Consider the following 16,055-nt stretch of genomic DNA (forward strand, 5'->3'; position numbering starts at 1 on the left):
CAACTATTAAGTTAAGGGTGTTAATAATTTTGTCCAGACCATTTTTGGAGTTTGGTGTGACATTATGACCAATTAGCTTTTTTTTTCCTTCCTTTTTTGGTTTAGTTCCAATACACACAAAGAGAATAAACATTTGTATTGCAAAACATGTGTTACTGCAATCCTTTTCTGTGATAAATACTTAATTTTCTTGAAAAATTTTAGGACTGCCAACATTTACGGCCATGACTGTATATATGTAGATATATATATATAGAGAGAGAGAGAGAGAATCTTTTTTGCTTTTAGATTTATTTTTATATAATTTAGCAGCACTTATATATTTTGGCAGCACTTCTATCATATCCTGTGAAGACAATCCATTGCAGGCTAAACATATCAGAAGGCAATCACATGTTTTGGCTGTATGATAGATTGTTATTCTGACCCATACACGGCATGGTCACAGGTTGTAAGGACTCATGCACACTAGGGAATTCAGCCACAATCTGTTCATACTGAGGAATTGACAAGGAAAATTTCCTCACTGAAAGTTTGGACCTGAAATTCTTTACTTCTTCATGCAGAAACCAATGCACACTTAATTTGAGGTAGATGCCAACCGAATTTCCATATGGATTTGGCTTTAAAATGTGCCTGAACTTCTCATGGAATAAAAGCCTCATTGATATCAATGGAAGGTCCTGACTATGATTATTTTCTATTTCAAGAATGTCCATTCATTAAACAATAGCTGCAACTTTAAACCATAGCCTTAAAGGGGTTGTCCAGTGAAAGAAACAACTTCTGTGCAGTGTCATAAAGTATAATTAAGCAACTTACTAATATAGTATTATTAGCCATAGTGCACAGCTGAGCTGTCTGGCTTATAGCTGTGACATCCCGTCACAGGTTCTGAATGTAGATCTCCCATCCCTCCCCTCCTATCTGCTCAGTGTGAAGAGGGGGAGCTCATATTACTGCTCATTAGATGTTAAGGCAGCAGGAGGAAGCCTTTCTCAGATAACCGTGAACAGTAAAGTTAGCTCCCCCTTCCCATCAATAGTCTCATCCTGAGCAAACAGAAGGGGAGGGGGAAGCATAGATAGGGACTTTTGCAGTGTGTGAGAGAGACCTGTGCAGTATGGCTAATAACACTATATTAGTAAGTAGCTTTTTTTCTTTTTTTTTTTTTAACAATGCTTTATTTGTTTTTTCAATTAAAGCATACAAAACAAGAGCCGTGCATTCCTGACATGATTGATAAATACGGTAACATGTAAATACACAACAGGTTAGGGCTTCAGCGAACGATTATTTTAATCGATTAGTTGTCAATTATTTTATCGATTTAATCGGAAAAATGGCTAAATTCCCAAAAAAAGGGGTTCAGCTGATTCTACTTGAAAAAATATGTACAAGGGCCATATTAAAAGTTTCTAGCATGTGATGTGACCAAACAGCAGCAATTTTTGATTTATTTATAAAATAAATTTTCACGTTTTGCTCTGGTTGCCAGACAGCATGGGTGTCAAACATGTGGCCCGCGGCCCGGCAAAGATATTCATTGCTCTGGTCAGGGCCGGATCATCGTTGGCGCTCCTGGAACGCCTCCTCCGGGCCCCGGGCCCGCAGGGGGCCCGTCACATTCAGGGCATCCCTGTGTCCCGAAAAATCTTTTCAGGACACAAGGATTCCACGGTTACCTCTAGCAGTAGATCGTGACCCCGGACTGGAGGAGTGGTGGTCGGAACACTGAAGTGGGGCAGTAAACAGGCATACAGCCTCCAGCCATACACTGTCTTTGGCTGTATGTCTGTGGGGGAACTGTACTGCACCTAAGGTGGGGGAACTGTACTGCACCTAATGTGGGGGAACTGTACTGCACCTAATGTGGGGGAATTGTACTGCACCTAATGTGGGGGAATTGTACTGCACCTAATGTGGGGAACTATACTGCCAACCTAATGTGGGGAACTATACTGCTAACCTAATGTGGGGGAACTGTACTGCCAACCTAATGGGGGGGGAACTGTACTGCCAACCTAATGGGGGGAGCTGTACTGCCAACCTAATGGGGGGGGGGAACTGTGCTGTCAAAATATTTACTAATATTTCAACCTGTTAAGGACCCAGGGCGTACTTGTACGCCCTGAGTCCGCTCCCGATCTATAACGTAGGGCCACGGCGTCATAGCGGGTTGTGCCCAGCCTCTAACAATGGCCGGGACCCGTGGCTAATAGCGCGCGACATTGATCGCGCTGCCGCGCGCTATTAACCCTTTAGACGCGGTGTTCAAAGTTGAACGCCGCGTCTAAAATGAAAGTGAAACCATGCCGGTTAGCTCAGGGAGCTGTTCGGGATAGCCGCGGTGAAATCGCGGCATCCTGAACAGCTTACAGGACAGCTGGAGGGTCCCTACCTGCCTCCTCGCTGTCCGATCGCCGAATGACTGCTCAGTGCCTGAGATCCAGGCATGAGCAGTCAAGCGGCAGAATCATTGATCATTGATTTCTTATGAGAAACCAGTGATCAATGTAAAAGATCAGTGTGTGCAGTGTTATAGGTCCATATGGGAGCTATAACACTGCAAAAAAAAAGTGAATAAAGATCATTTAACCCCTTACCTATTAAAAGTTTGAATCATAAAATTATCCCATTATCCCTTATCCCATAAAAAAAAGTGTAAATAAAAATAAATGTGGTTTTGCCATGTGCGGAAATGTCCGATTTATAAAAATATATAATTAATTAAATCGCACGGTCAATGGCGTGCGCAAAAAAATTCCAAAGTCCAAAATAGTGCATTTTTGGTCACTTTTTATATCATGAAAAAATGATCAATAAGTCCTATCAATACAAAAATGGTACCGTTAAAAACTTCAGATCACGGCGCAAAAAATTAGCCCTCATACCGCCCCATACACGGAAAAATAAAAAAGTTATAGGGGTCAGAAGATGACAATTTTAAACGTACACATTTTCCTGCATGTAGTTTAGATTTTTTCCAGAAGTACGACAAAATCAAACCTATATAAGTAGGGTATCATTTTAACCGTATGGAGCTACAGAATAAAGAGAAGGTGTCATTTTTACCGAAAAATGTACTACGTAGAAACGGAAGCCCCCAAAAGTTACAAAATGGCGTTTTTATTTCTTCAATTTTGTTTCACATTGATTTTTTTTCCCTTTCGCCGTCATTACAAAGTAGAATTGGTGGCGCAAAAATAAGCCATTATAAGAATTTTTAGGTGAAAGATTGAAAGAGTTATGATTTTTTAAAGGTAAGGAGGAAAAAACGAAAATGCAAAAACGGAAAAACCCCGGGACCTTAAGGAGTTAATAATTCAGACAGTTAGCCATGCGGCAGTATCAAATATGTAAAAAAAAAAAAACTAAACAAAAAAAAAAATATGGAAAGGGGGAGCTAACTTTTATTGGGGCAACAGTTAATTTACTTTTTTTTTTTTTATATAGCTCTCCTATGCACATGGGGGGTATGTGCAGACTGCAGAGCATTGCACCCGACCCATGAGTGTAGTACAACAAATACTAGGGGGAGACAGTTACGAGGAGCAGCAGCCTCCTAACTGGTAACACTGTTCGGAGGGTGGAGCCTGAGACTGTCACTGTGGCTGCTGTGGGATTTTCGGGACTCGCGCCTGACCGCCCGCCTGCCCGCGGCAGCCTCCTGACAGCGGATAACTGATATTATTCGTCGACAACGAATCCAGTTATCGAATTTAGTCTATTTTATCGATTAATCGTTGCAGCTCTACAACACGTAGTAGCAAACATCTACTACCGACATAACAGTGACAATAATGAATATTACACATAACAAAACACAAAAGTGCAAATGTAGGTAAGGAAATATGACTTGGACATAACGCCCAACAAACCTACCCTCTTTGCTTTTATATACCTGTTGACGCTTTCGTCGGCCAATCCCTTAGTCGTACCCTTTTGGTCAGTTATATCTTTTATCCTATGTTGCTGCTATTACTATTACAGTGGCATTCATATGGCTGAATTAGAAGTCATCTGACAACACATTTCTTATACACACCAGTTGTCCTTGTTTCCGTTCTATATAATATCTTTTTTCTTTTGAGGCTTTACAACTCCTTTAATATCTGTGCATCAATGGGATCCAAGCAAATAAACTTCAAGCGCACAGTTTAAAGCGAGAATCCGTTTACTTAAATAACTTTTATAGTCTACTCCTACTACAAAAAATGACTCCACCCAACATACCTATCTTATTGCCCCATAACTGTCTTTATTGGCTTCTTAAACTAGGTTCAAGTGGCTTTGCTCACATTTCATTTAATACATTGTAGTGCGGCTATTGGCTGCTCCATGTGGATGGCTTCTTGTGTGTCCGCACCCTAATTATATGCATTCATGGTCGGTATGACCTAAAAGATATCCTTAATTTTGACTGTTTTGAGGTTTCTTGGCAAGGGATGCAACATAAATGGGAACTGTAGAATCAAAAGTCATATTTCTTGGATGATGACTTTTTAAGGGTAATCTGTTTTTGGACCACCTTTTCTTGACTGCCCTTTTAGTGCAAGTTAGTACTGGGCGGTATACTGGTTCACACCGAATACCGTATGTTTTTCCTAAATGATATGAATTTTTCCTATACCACAATACCGGTCGGGCCCCTCCCCCCTCAAATGAATGAATGAATTATCAGCCGCAGCGGCTGTCCCCACATCGGGGAAATAATCATATGTTCTCCCCATCCTCCTGTGAGCCTTTGGCGCTTTAAATTAATGAGATGCGGGCCCCGGCGCTTTAAATGGTTAAGTTGCCGGCCGCCAGCCTTTAAATGGTTAAGTTGTCGGCCGCGGTGCTTTACATGAATGAAATGCGAGCCGCGGCAAGCTTTCACCTCCCCCTGCAAGCGCTAAAAGCCTGGCTTTTAGCGTTTGCAGGAGGAGGTGACAGCTTCCGGCTCACAACTCATTCATTAAAGCGCCGCGGCCGGCAACTTAACCATTTAAAGCGCCGCGGCCGGCAACTTAACCATTTAAAGCGCCGCGGCCGGCAACTTAACCATTTAAAGCGCCGCGTCCGGCAACTTAACCATTTAAAGCGCAGCGGGCAGCATCTCATTCATTTAAAGTGCAGTGGGGAGTGGGTGGGGGGTAGGTATACTGTTAAATACCGTGGAACCGCCATAACTTACAAAAATACTGTGATATGCATTTTTGGTCATACCGCCCAGCACTTGTGCAAGTTAATGGAACACTGGGTTGCCGGCTTCATGTCATAGCCGAGCATATTTTGATTTTCCTGATGAGGTTTATAGCAACCGTGTCCGTACATGGCACATACATGTGTAAATGTACTTAATGGACAGGGTGTGAAGGTATTGTGGAATAGAGCATTAAACACTTCTCATTTAATTAGGTGCTGTGTATGCAATGAATGCACATGCTCAGTCCTCCAGCACTTATTAGGTCCCTGATTGGGTTTTTGGAAATTTTAACATTTAGAAGACCCATGTTGGTTATTGCTTCTAGAAATACACAGTTACTGTCATTGTCTTATGTTTATGATGTACTACTTATAGGCTGTGCGGAGCTTTCTGTAGAGCAGACTAAAGGGATACTCTGGTGAAAAACAATATATATATTTTTTAATCAACTGGTGCCAGAAAATTACTTCTATTAAAAATCTTAGTCCTTCCAGTACTTATCAGCTGCTGTATGCGTGACAGGAAGTTCTTTTCTTGTTAAATTTCTTTCCAGTCTGACAAAAGTGCTCTCTGCTGACCCCTCTGTCTGTCCCAGGAACTGTCCAGAGTAGGAGCAAATCCTCATAGCAAACCTATCCTGCTCTTGAGAGTTCCTGAGACGGACAGAGGTGTCAGCAGAGAGCACTGTTGTCAGACTGGAAAGAAATTTAAAAAGAAAAGAACTTCCTGTGGAGCATACAGCAGCTAAGTACTGGAAGGATTTTTTTTTTTTTTTTATAATTAACAAATCTGTTTAGCTTTCTGGCACCAGTTAATTAGGAAAAAAATAAAAATTCCAGCGGGGTACTCCTTTAAGCCCTCATTTACTCAACTTTTCTCAGTTGGCACATGAATGATTTAGAATTTTGGCCAGTCTAGTGTTTATTTACGATTAATGGTGCCAGGGGAGTGCAGTCATTTTCCATAAAGCTTAAGTCTTTCTAAAACGGAGGCTCCTCAAACTGACTGCACAATGGACACTGTAAATTTCCATTTACAGAAAAATGTAGTAATACTGCATGAATTCTATTTATGGTGCAGAATAAGACAGAGAATTTGGTTTGAGGATGAAATGCCCTGACATCATATAAAGGTTGTTCTACTCCCTCCAGCACAATATAACTCGCCAATATATTTGATTGAATGCTCTTTGCATACTGATCTGCAGTCTTACTTTTTGTAATAAACAATGAATGATTGGTGACCCAATATAGTGACATTAACAGTTCCTTTAATGACTGTGAGCCGCAGCTACATGATGTAAACCCACAGGATACACTGTGTGGATGTCGAACTACTCATCATCATGCCATCTTTACATATTTTATAGAAACGAACATGAAAGGTTACTCCTACTCAAGTCGTTTTTAAAATATGAGGGCGCGTTCACGTGCGCTTATTTGTGCTGCAGATCAGCTACTGCAAATCTGCAGCAGAAAATACGCACATACCCTAAGGTGTATTCACATATACAGTATCCTGCACATATTTGATGCTGCAGATTTCAGTGTAAACTTCATGTATTTGATGCGCAGGATTACTGTACATGTGAATATACCCTAAAGGGAACAAAAACTCAAAGCCACACAGAACGTACTCTTATACACATATAACCACACATGAATACAGATATAGCGACGATAGTGTCAACACTGGGTTCGATGAGTATTTTTTTTTTTTTTATGCCCCCTGAGCCATATAGAACTTTTTTTAATGCCAGACAATCCCTTTTAAACTTTTCATTAAACTGGACAACCTCTTCCATTCTCTGCAATATACTTAAATCCTCAACAAGCTGCGAGAGCATTCTGGGACATTTTATCTGAGCTCTGGAAAAAAGATTAGGAAGTTGCATATATGACCTTGTTAAAGGGGTACTCCTGTGGAAAACTTTTTTTTTTTTTATAAATCAACTGATGCCAGAAAGTTAAACAGATTTGTAAATTACTTGTATTAAAAAATCCTAATCCTTCTAGTACTTATTAGCTGTTGAATACTACAAAGGAAATCCTTTTCCTTTTGGAACACAGAGCACTCTGCTGAATCACGAGCACAGTGCTCTCTGCTGACACCTCTGTCCATTTTAGGAACTGTCCAGATCAGCATATGTTTGCTCTGGGGATTTTCTCCTACTCTGGACAGTTCCTTAAATGGACAGAGATGTCAGCAGAGAGCACTGTGCTCGTGATTCAGCAGAGTGCTCTGTGTTCCAAAAAGAGAAGGACTTCCTTTGTAGTATTCAACAGCTAATAAGTACTAGAAGGATTAAGATTTTTTAATACAAGTAATTTACAAATCTGTTTAACTTTCTGGCACCAGTTAATTTAAAAAAAAAAAAAAAAAAAAAAAGGTTTCCACCGGAGTACCCCTTAAGGCCTTTTGTTCTTTCCAGCATCTTTCATGATCCTTCTATTCATATATGTTGTATGTTATTCTCTTAAATGGGGTTGTCACAGTTGTAGAAATGCCTCTCAGATTCAAAGCAGAACTAAAAAGAATTGTTACTAAAGATCGAACATAGGAAATGTAACGTTGCATGACTTTAGAGGGTATTCCCACCAAACAGATTTGTGCCATACACATACACATATACAATATATACCATAGAGATCTGATCTCATACATAGGGTTTCCAGATGTTTATGCAGAACACTTGCTCACCTATTGCATATGTAGAAAGGAGTTTGTCTCTTGCCTCCTAATGAGACAGGATGAGGATTAACTATACTGTATACAGTGATCCCTCAACTTACAATGGCCTCAACATACAATAGTTTCAACATACAATGGTCTTTTTTGGATCATTGTAACTTGAAACCAGACTCAACATACAATGCTATGGAATCTGCGAAACGTGTCACTGGCTGGAAGAACCGAGCAATCAAAATGGATATTTCACTGGTAAAACCCCTGTATTCCTAAAGTGCATGCACTGACTGGTGTCTGGTAGCGCCCCCTACAGTACAGGGAGGTATTACATGTTCTGTACTCTTTACCTGGGCCAGGGTTAGCTTCTCTTTTGGGCATCAGGTAAGGGCTGATTTTCCTTTTTTTTGGGACGTTGCGTGTTCTGTACAGGACCCTGAAGAAGCTCCTGTCCTCTACATAGACCAGGGTTTCTCAAAGAGGTTGCCTCCAGCTGTTGCAAAACTACAACTCCCAGCATGCCCGGACAGCCTTTGGCTGTCCGGGCATGCTGGGAGTTGTAGTTTTGCAACAGCTGGAGGCACCCTGGTTGGGAAACACTGAAATAGACAGTGATTTACAGCTCCCAGCAGATCTTTCTTACTTTTATATGTAAGGATTTGCTTTATCTCTATTAGTTATCTTCTTATTTATCTTTAATCCTCACTTTTTCCTATTTTTGAATGACATTTTGGTGGCTTCAGAACCAATTACCAGGTTTTTATAGAGTTATGGTCTCAACATACAATGGTTTCAACATACAATGGTCGTCCTGGAACCAATTAATATTGTAACTTGAGGGACCACTGTACTCATACGTACAAAACTTAATAACATTTGCACAAAGTATCTTTCTTATTTTGGATGAACTGTGTAACTGAGTACCGTGTCTAGTGATAGAGGTAGTTAGATAGCTTGCGTGTGTGTGTATATATATATATATATATATATATCGATACATATATACATTTTTACATCAATTGAGCTTCAGGTATATTCTGTTACAGAACACTTAAGTACACTCTGTAACAACTGTACCATCTAAGTGCTGATGTGTGTATGTATGTATATATATATATATATATATATTAGAGATGAGCGAACTTACAGTAAATTCAATTCGTCACGAACTTCTCGGCTCGGCAGTTGATTGCTTTTCCTGCATAAATTAGTTCAGTTTTCAGGTGCTCCGGTGGGCTGGAAAAGGTGAATACAGTCCTAGGAGACTCTTTCCTAGAAATGTATCCACCTTTTCCAGCCCACCGGAGCACCTGAAGGCTGAACTAATTTATGCAGGAAAAGTTATCAACTGCCGAGCCGAGAAGTTCGTGACGAATCGAATTTACTGTAAGTTCGCTCATCTCTAATATATATATATATATATATATATATATATATATATATATATAATATATATATATATAATATATATATATATATAAAAACCAGATACAGGCGCAGCACTCCAACAAAATAAGTGATTTAATGTCTCATGTCAGCATTACAACGTTTCAGCTCCTCCTGGAGCCTTTTTCAAGCAGCTCCAGGAGGAGCTGAAACGTTGTAATGCTGACATGAGACATTAAATCACTTATTTTGTTGGAGTGCTGCGCCTGTATCTGGTTTTTATCTTGGATGGACTCTGATCAAGTCCTTTGGGACGCTGGCACCAATTTTTTGGTTGGACTGGATAAGTAGTGCTGCTTTATTTTGGGATTATATATATATATATATATATATATATATATATATATATATATATATATATATATTATATACACACGCATATATATAGCCATTGCCTCAAAAAGCATACTTTGCGGTATAATTCTTGCATTGTGGCGGATGAATGGCCTCTAAGTGGCTTACTTTGGAGTTATACATTGAGGAATACTCCTATTATACGCTACCAAGATAGAGACCAAATGTAATGTCCACAGAGCCTTCCGGTATGGTAAGAACATGTAGTGAACCTGGCTTAGCAGCTTTTTGGTAATTTTCGGCTTGCATACAGTAGGTCACCATGTGCAGGTTTTGTTTCCTCTTTAGTGCACTCCTTCCCGAATCTGTATTTCAGTCAGAACAATTTGTTGATTTTCATGTTTCTCTTTAAATTTATTTTTATTTTTAAACCAAGACCGTGAAACTAATCATACTCATGGGGCTTTTAACTAGTGCCTTTCTTCTGCCTAGTAAATCCTTTTAGATATGCTTTCCTCGGCATGACTTCTATTTTAAAGAGGATAAAAATACATTGAGTGATAACTTATTTTTCAGAATGTAAAATAAGCGTATTTTCTTGATTGCTGGCTATATAACCTAAAATGCTTTTATTATATTGCTATATACACACAAACCTAGGACTGTGCCTATTGTGTCATATAAATGTTATGGCATACGTAACAGACCATACTATTTAAAGGAGATATTTCATGGATAAAAACGTATCCCCTGTCTGCTGGATAAGGGGATAAGTTTTAGGGTTGCCTGGGGTCCGAGCTCTTGGGGCCCCCCCCCCCCGTGATCTCACGTATTGAACCCCAGCTTTCCCCTGGAGCGGCGTATCACGACCCCCACCTGAAGCGGGGCAGCCACGCCCCCTCCATATCTTTTATGGGAGAGATGTTCGGCTATCTTCAGACGGGGGGTGTAACACACTGCTCCAGGGGACAACCGGGGCTTCATACAGGAGGTTGGTGTGGGGGGGGGGGGGGGGCAGCGCTCGGACCCCCTGCGATCTGAAACGTATTCCCTATCCTGCGGAATATCTCCTTTAAAAAAACAAAAAAACAAGCTGTACTACTCACAACGCACATGTGTTGGTTTCTATGTACTCCTGTACCAAATGGGACTTCATCATCTTTTCAATGGTGTAAGCCAAATTGTCTGTCTACGACGTGTGTGGAAGAGCGGAAGGAAGTGGCCATTTTTATGCGTTTCCTAGAATTCTGGGGTGTGATAAGTGTTGGACTTGAAAGCAGATATGTATTTTGCACCAGGGCTCTGGTTCCCGAAGGGCCCAAATGTCGTTATATCAATATAAAGATACTAGTACTGTATTATAAAAAAAAAAAAATCTAGTTGATGCGAGCCTTGTTTCAGTTTTTGCCTTGGGGGCCCAGTTGCTTTTTTTTTTTAACTCTTCTATTTAGAATATTGAGTTGACCCCCTATTCTATTTTACCACCCATTAAGCAAAAAGAAGAGAATGGTTTGTAACGCTTGCTGTTACTCCAAAGATCTTTTGTTGCAAGTGTTAATTTCCTTTTTTCTATCTTTCAGGTTATTGTATCACTTGGAATTATTATTTACAAAGCACTTGACTATGGCTTGAAAGACAATGAGGAGAGGGAGCTTAGTCCTCCTCTGGAACAGCTCATAGATAACATGACTAATGTGGATGAAACTGATGGCAGCAATGATGAAGGATATGATGCTTTTGATGAAGAGGATGATGACAATATTGAGACCCCATCATTTCGACATTCATACAAGAACGTCATGAAGGTAACATGCTTACCCATCCTAAAAAAAAACATACAGAGTAATTTCCTCAGAAATCACTATCCAAAAATGTGTGTAGTGTACATTTGCAAAGTTTATTGGGAAGAATATAAGAATATACAGATCAATATGAATAAGTACTATGCAATGTCTATAAATTATTATAACCATAAGAAAAACTACTTTGATAAGGCTGGGTACATATGTGTCCAGCGACCTGGAACCACCCCATCCTATGGGGCACCAAATTAGAGGCATCTAGTTGGTTGCGTCTGTTGGCATTTCATTCTCCATTGGCAGAAATAGGCCACAGTGGCAGATCTATAGATGCCATAGGTTCCCTTAGGCATGATTGTGGATGGATCGCTGGATATATGTAAACTTAGCTTTAATGTTCTCGCTTAAGCAATGTTTGCAAGACCACACTTTCTCTTTTTTAAATTCCTGTGATGGGTGACAGCACATTAAAGGGGTTCTCCGGTGCTTAAACATCTTATGCCCTATCCAAAGGATAGGGGATTAGATGCCTGATCGCGGGAGTCTTGCAGCTGGGGACCCCTGGGATCATGCACGCAGCACCCCGTTTGTAATCAGTGCCCGGAGCGTGTTCGCTCCGGGACTGATTACCGGCGACCGCAGGGCCGGCGGCTTGTGACATCACGCCTCCGCCCCCGTGTGACGTCACGCTCCGCCCCTCAATGCAAGCCTACGGGAGGGGGCGTGATAGCTATCGCACCCCCTCCCGTAGGCTTGCATTGAGGGGCGGAGCGTGACGTCACACGGGGGCGGAGGCGTGACGTCACACGCCGCCCGCCCTGCGGTCGACCATAATCAGATCCGGACACTGATTATAAACGGGGTGCCGCGTGCTTGATCCCGGGGGTCCCCAGCGGAGGGACACCCGTGATCAGGCATCTTATCCCCTATCCTTTAGGTGCCGGAGAACCCCTTTAACATAAAAAAAAAAGTCTGGTTGCTATGGGCAACTACACCATTTTTCCCACTACACGATTTGATATATCTCACCCTATGCATTTAAATTATAAAGTGGCTTTAGCATGGATTCCATGCATTTTGAGTTTTTGAATGGTTCGTCAGCCAGGACCCCCATGACCTACTAAGTTTTTTTAAAGGGAAAGCTGTTGTGATGTGTTCTAGTTTGTGACTGTAAGCTATAGGGATGTACTTGGGGATATGTTTTTATTTGGTCCACGTGTCTACACAATACTTGACATATCGTATGCTAAAAAATTGTCTGGTTGATGCATCCATCGGACATAAAATGTGTTGGTTCAGCATTTTGATGATCATTTACCATATGGATCTTCATCATGTTACCAGATGTGAGCTCTAGGGTATTTTTTGGCATTATGAAACATATTGAAGGAATGGAGCTGATGTATACTTATCTACACGCAAAAGTATAGTATAGATTGCAGCTGATATTTTTCTTTGATGCGACTACTTTTTCTAAAACCCCAGATATAATTTTTTTTGGGGTGTTATAGGTATACTGTATCTGTGTTGACTATTTCTGTCCCTAAGTCTTCAATATGGACCCAGGAAGTAGCAGTTTCCTCAGCCATTTCTGGCATTAGAGGTGCTACAATTTTTGTCAAGGAGTCACCGGAGCTATGTAGAAATGCAAATCGATAAATTCACTGCACAGCCTTATTTGTTGTGTTGCAGAGACAGTTTATAAAACTGTGTAAGGATAAAGAGTTTTTTTATTTTATTAGGAGTCATGTGGAATATCTCCATCTGTCCATGTGACGGTATATAGCATAATGGTGTGGGCTGTTTTTAGTTTAAGTGAATCTTGTTCTGGACTGCTGGTTTCTGAATGATAAGTGATCTATTACACATGATGCTGTATAATTGCTTTTGTCATTCTCTCCAATTCTTGGCTGTGTTAATTGAAAATTCATGGGGAGGCCATGGAAACCAGACGTAAGGGTCATCTAGTAGGTATCAACATTGGTGTCTGTTTCCATAGTAGCATTATTCATGAATCATATGAATTTTACATGAGGTGACGTCAGCCTTGCCAAATCTAAGGGCCTGAGAATTTTAGTATTTTTTCCAATGACTAAAGTGGGAGAAATTGGTCAGCGCTATTGCTCGAAAATATTGGGGCTAAGCTTTGAGACCTTTATAATCAGCCTTATTGCAGCATAGTTATTAATTTACTATAGGTTAAGTGGCAACTGTTGTTTCATACTCCTTCTGTCCATTTACCATAACCAGTACCTACCCCAGAAAAAAAGCCCTCAAGTCTTGACCACTTGGTGTCTAATTTCTTTGCAATGTGTTGCCTGTTGTTAGCGAAAATAACAACCGAGAGACCAAGGTGGAACACCGGAAGTAGAGGCAGGAATGCAGCAGGAGAGGGGTAGCTCACACTGCCTGCTGCACGCCCCTCCATCATCATTTAGCAGGCAGTGGTTGATGCTGCAGCGCAATTAAGATATGTACCACTCGTGGCCCGACCACCATCAGGATTGTGATAATCCCCTCACGATCCTTGTTCCCCCACAGCCCTTTCAATAGTAAAACTAGTCCAGGATTGACAAAATCCTGGTTTGGGCTTTTCTGATCCTCCAATGCTGCCACCCTTCTGACAAAAGTCTGCACCGCCTGAGGCAACTTATTCAACTGAAGCACCCTTGCCTGTAATGTGTAACTGAGGAAATAAAACTACATTGTTAAAACATCTTTGAGGTCTGTCTGGTCGAGAGTTTGTGAAACCCTGCATTGTGGTTGACTCCTATTCGCTGAGTATATTATTGGTCTGTAAAGCATTCTACTGAATATCACTAAAGATAGGAAAAAATATTGTCAGAGTTTCATGCATCTAAAATCATCTTAAAGTAAGAATCATGTAAGGGAGGATATAAAATATGTACTCGATGAAGGCTATTGATTTCTCTGCCCTGCTTCTATGACACTTTACTTCTTCTCTAAATACTTATTCATATATTCATTTGCACATATCCAGATATTTAGCGGTTAATGTTTTAGTTAATTTATTAGTAAGTGTTTACTTTTATTATTTGCTAGTACAGTGGTCCCTCAAGTTACAATATTAATTGGTTCCAGGACGACCATTGTATGTTGAGACCATAACTCTATGGAAACCTGGTTATTGGTTATAAAGGCACCAAAATGTCATTAAAAAAAATAGGAAAAAGTGAGGATTAAAGAAAAATAAGTAGATAACTAATATAGGTAAAGCAAATCCTTACATATAAAAGTAAGAAAGATCTGCTGGGAGCTGTAATCACTGTCTATGTCAGTGTTTCCCAAGCAGGGCGCCTCCAGCGGTTGCAAAACTACAACTCTCAGCATGCCCGGACAGCCTTTGGCTGTCCGGGCATGCTGGGAGTTGTAGTTTTGCAACAGCTGGGGGCACCCTGTTTGGGAAACACTGGTCTATGTAGAGGACAGGAGCTTCTTCGGCGTCCTGTACAGTTCACGCAATGTCCTAAAAAAGTAACATGGAGTCGGCCTTACCTGGTGTCCAAAGGAGCAGGTAACCCTGGCACAGATAAAGAGTAGTACAGAACATGTAATACCTCCCTGTACCAGTCAGTGCATACGCTTCAGTAATACAAGGGTTTTACCAATGAATGCCCATTCTGATTGGTCAGATCTTCCAGCCATTGACAGGTATCACAGATCTGGACTGTCCGTAGCATTGTATGTTGAATCTGGTTTCAACTTACAATGGTCCAGAAAAGACCGTTGTATGTTAAAACTATTGTATGTTGAGGCCATTGTAAGTTGAGGGATCACTGTATTTTTTTTAGTATTATTTATTAAGTATATCAGCCTGCATCTAAGTGACTGGGCTTTATGATTACATCTTGGCAACAATATCTGTGCAAATACCGTACATAAAATTCCCAGTGACACATCAAATGAGAAATGAAATCCTGGTCAGTTCACTGCTATCATATTCAATGCTTATTTTGTCATGAAACTATACAAGGGATAAATTACCCCATAAATAATTTATTTTACCCATGACAAAGAACCTGATGCCTATTTATCCAGTATCCCACAGGGGGAACGGCACAGCTGCACCATTACACAGTCATTCATCTTGCTGTCCAGATCGTCCTAGAGACTGATTTGAAGAGGTAGAGTGTTCTTTGTCTTCTAATTCTCATGTCGGCCCTTCAGGGTATTTATGTATTTATCACGTGCAGGTCTTCGTAAGCAAAGTAACACCATTCCAAAGAAAATCGGAGTGAATCCCTGTGCCATAATAAATATTTCGGTATGGCAGGCTTTGTATACACACTTGCCAGAGTTTACTAAATGATACCCAGAAGAACAATACTGGTTGTGGTAATTCTTTCTTCTCTGCAGCTATGGCTGCTTTTTCTGTGTTCGTTAATAACGAAACAGAACAAAAAAATAAATTTCTTGAACTGATCACATAATTTACTCATCTTTAATTCCCTATGCCTTTATGGCAGCACCCCTGGATAGACCACCACCTCCTCCTCAGCAGGAAACATGAACTAGAAAATGCCCACTTATCGTTTCCAGCTCTGTTTTCTGTCCATTGTACAACAATGGATCTGTAATGTGGGATGCAACATGTTAGACTTGGGGAGCAGAAAAGATAC

At 40.6% G+C, this 16,055-nt stretch overlaps 1 protein-coding gene across 5 annotated transcripts in view; it reads left to right on the plus strand.

Annotated features, from left to right (window-relative positions):
- SPIRE1 (spire type actin nucleation factor 1) overlaps nt 1–16,055 on the plus strand; it is a 171,743-nt gene that overhangs the window by 78,893 nt on the left and 76,795 nt on the right. For all 5 annotated transcript variants that reach the window (XM_056521526.1, XM_056521528.1, XM_056521530.1 and 2 more), the window contains one exon: nt 11,197–11,421. In XM_056521526.1, the coding sequence (XP_056377501.1) occupies nt 11,197–11,421 (225 nt within the window). The remainder of the gene's footprint in view (nt 1–11,196; nt 11,422–16,055) is intronic.

Source organism: Hyla sarda, chromosome 5, assembly GCF_029499605.1.
Source record: "Hyla sarda isolate aHylSar1 chromosome 5, aHylSar1.hap1, whole genome shotgun sequence".
NCBI lineage: Eukaryota > Metazoa > Chordata > Amphibia > Anura > Hylidae > Hyla > Hyla sarda.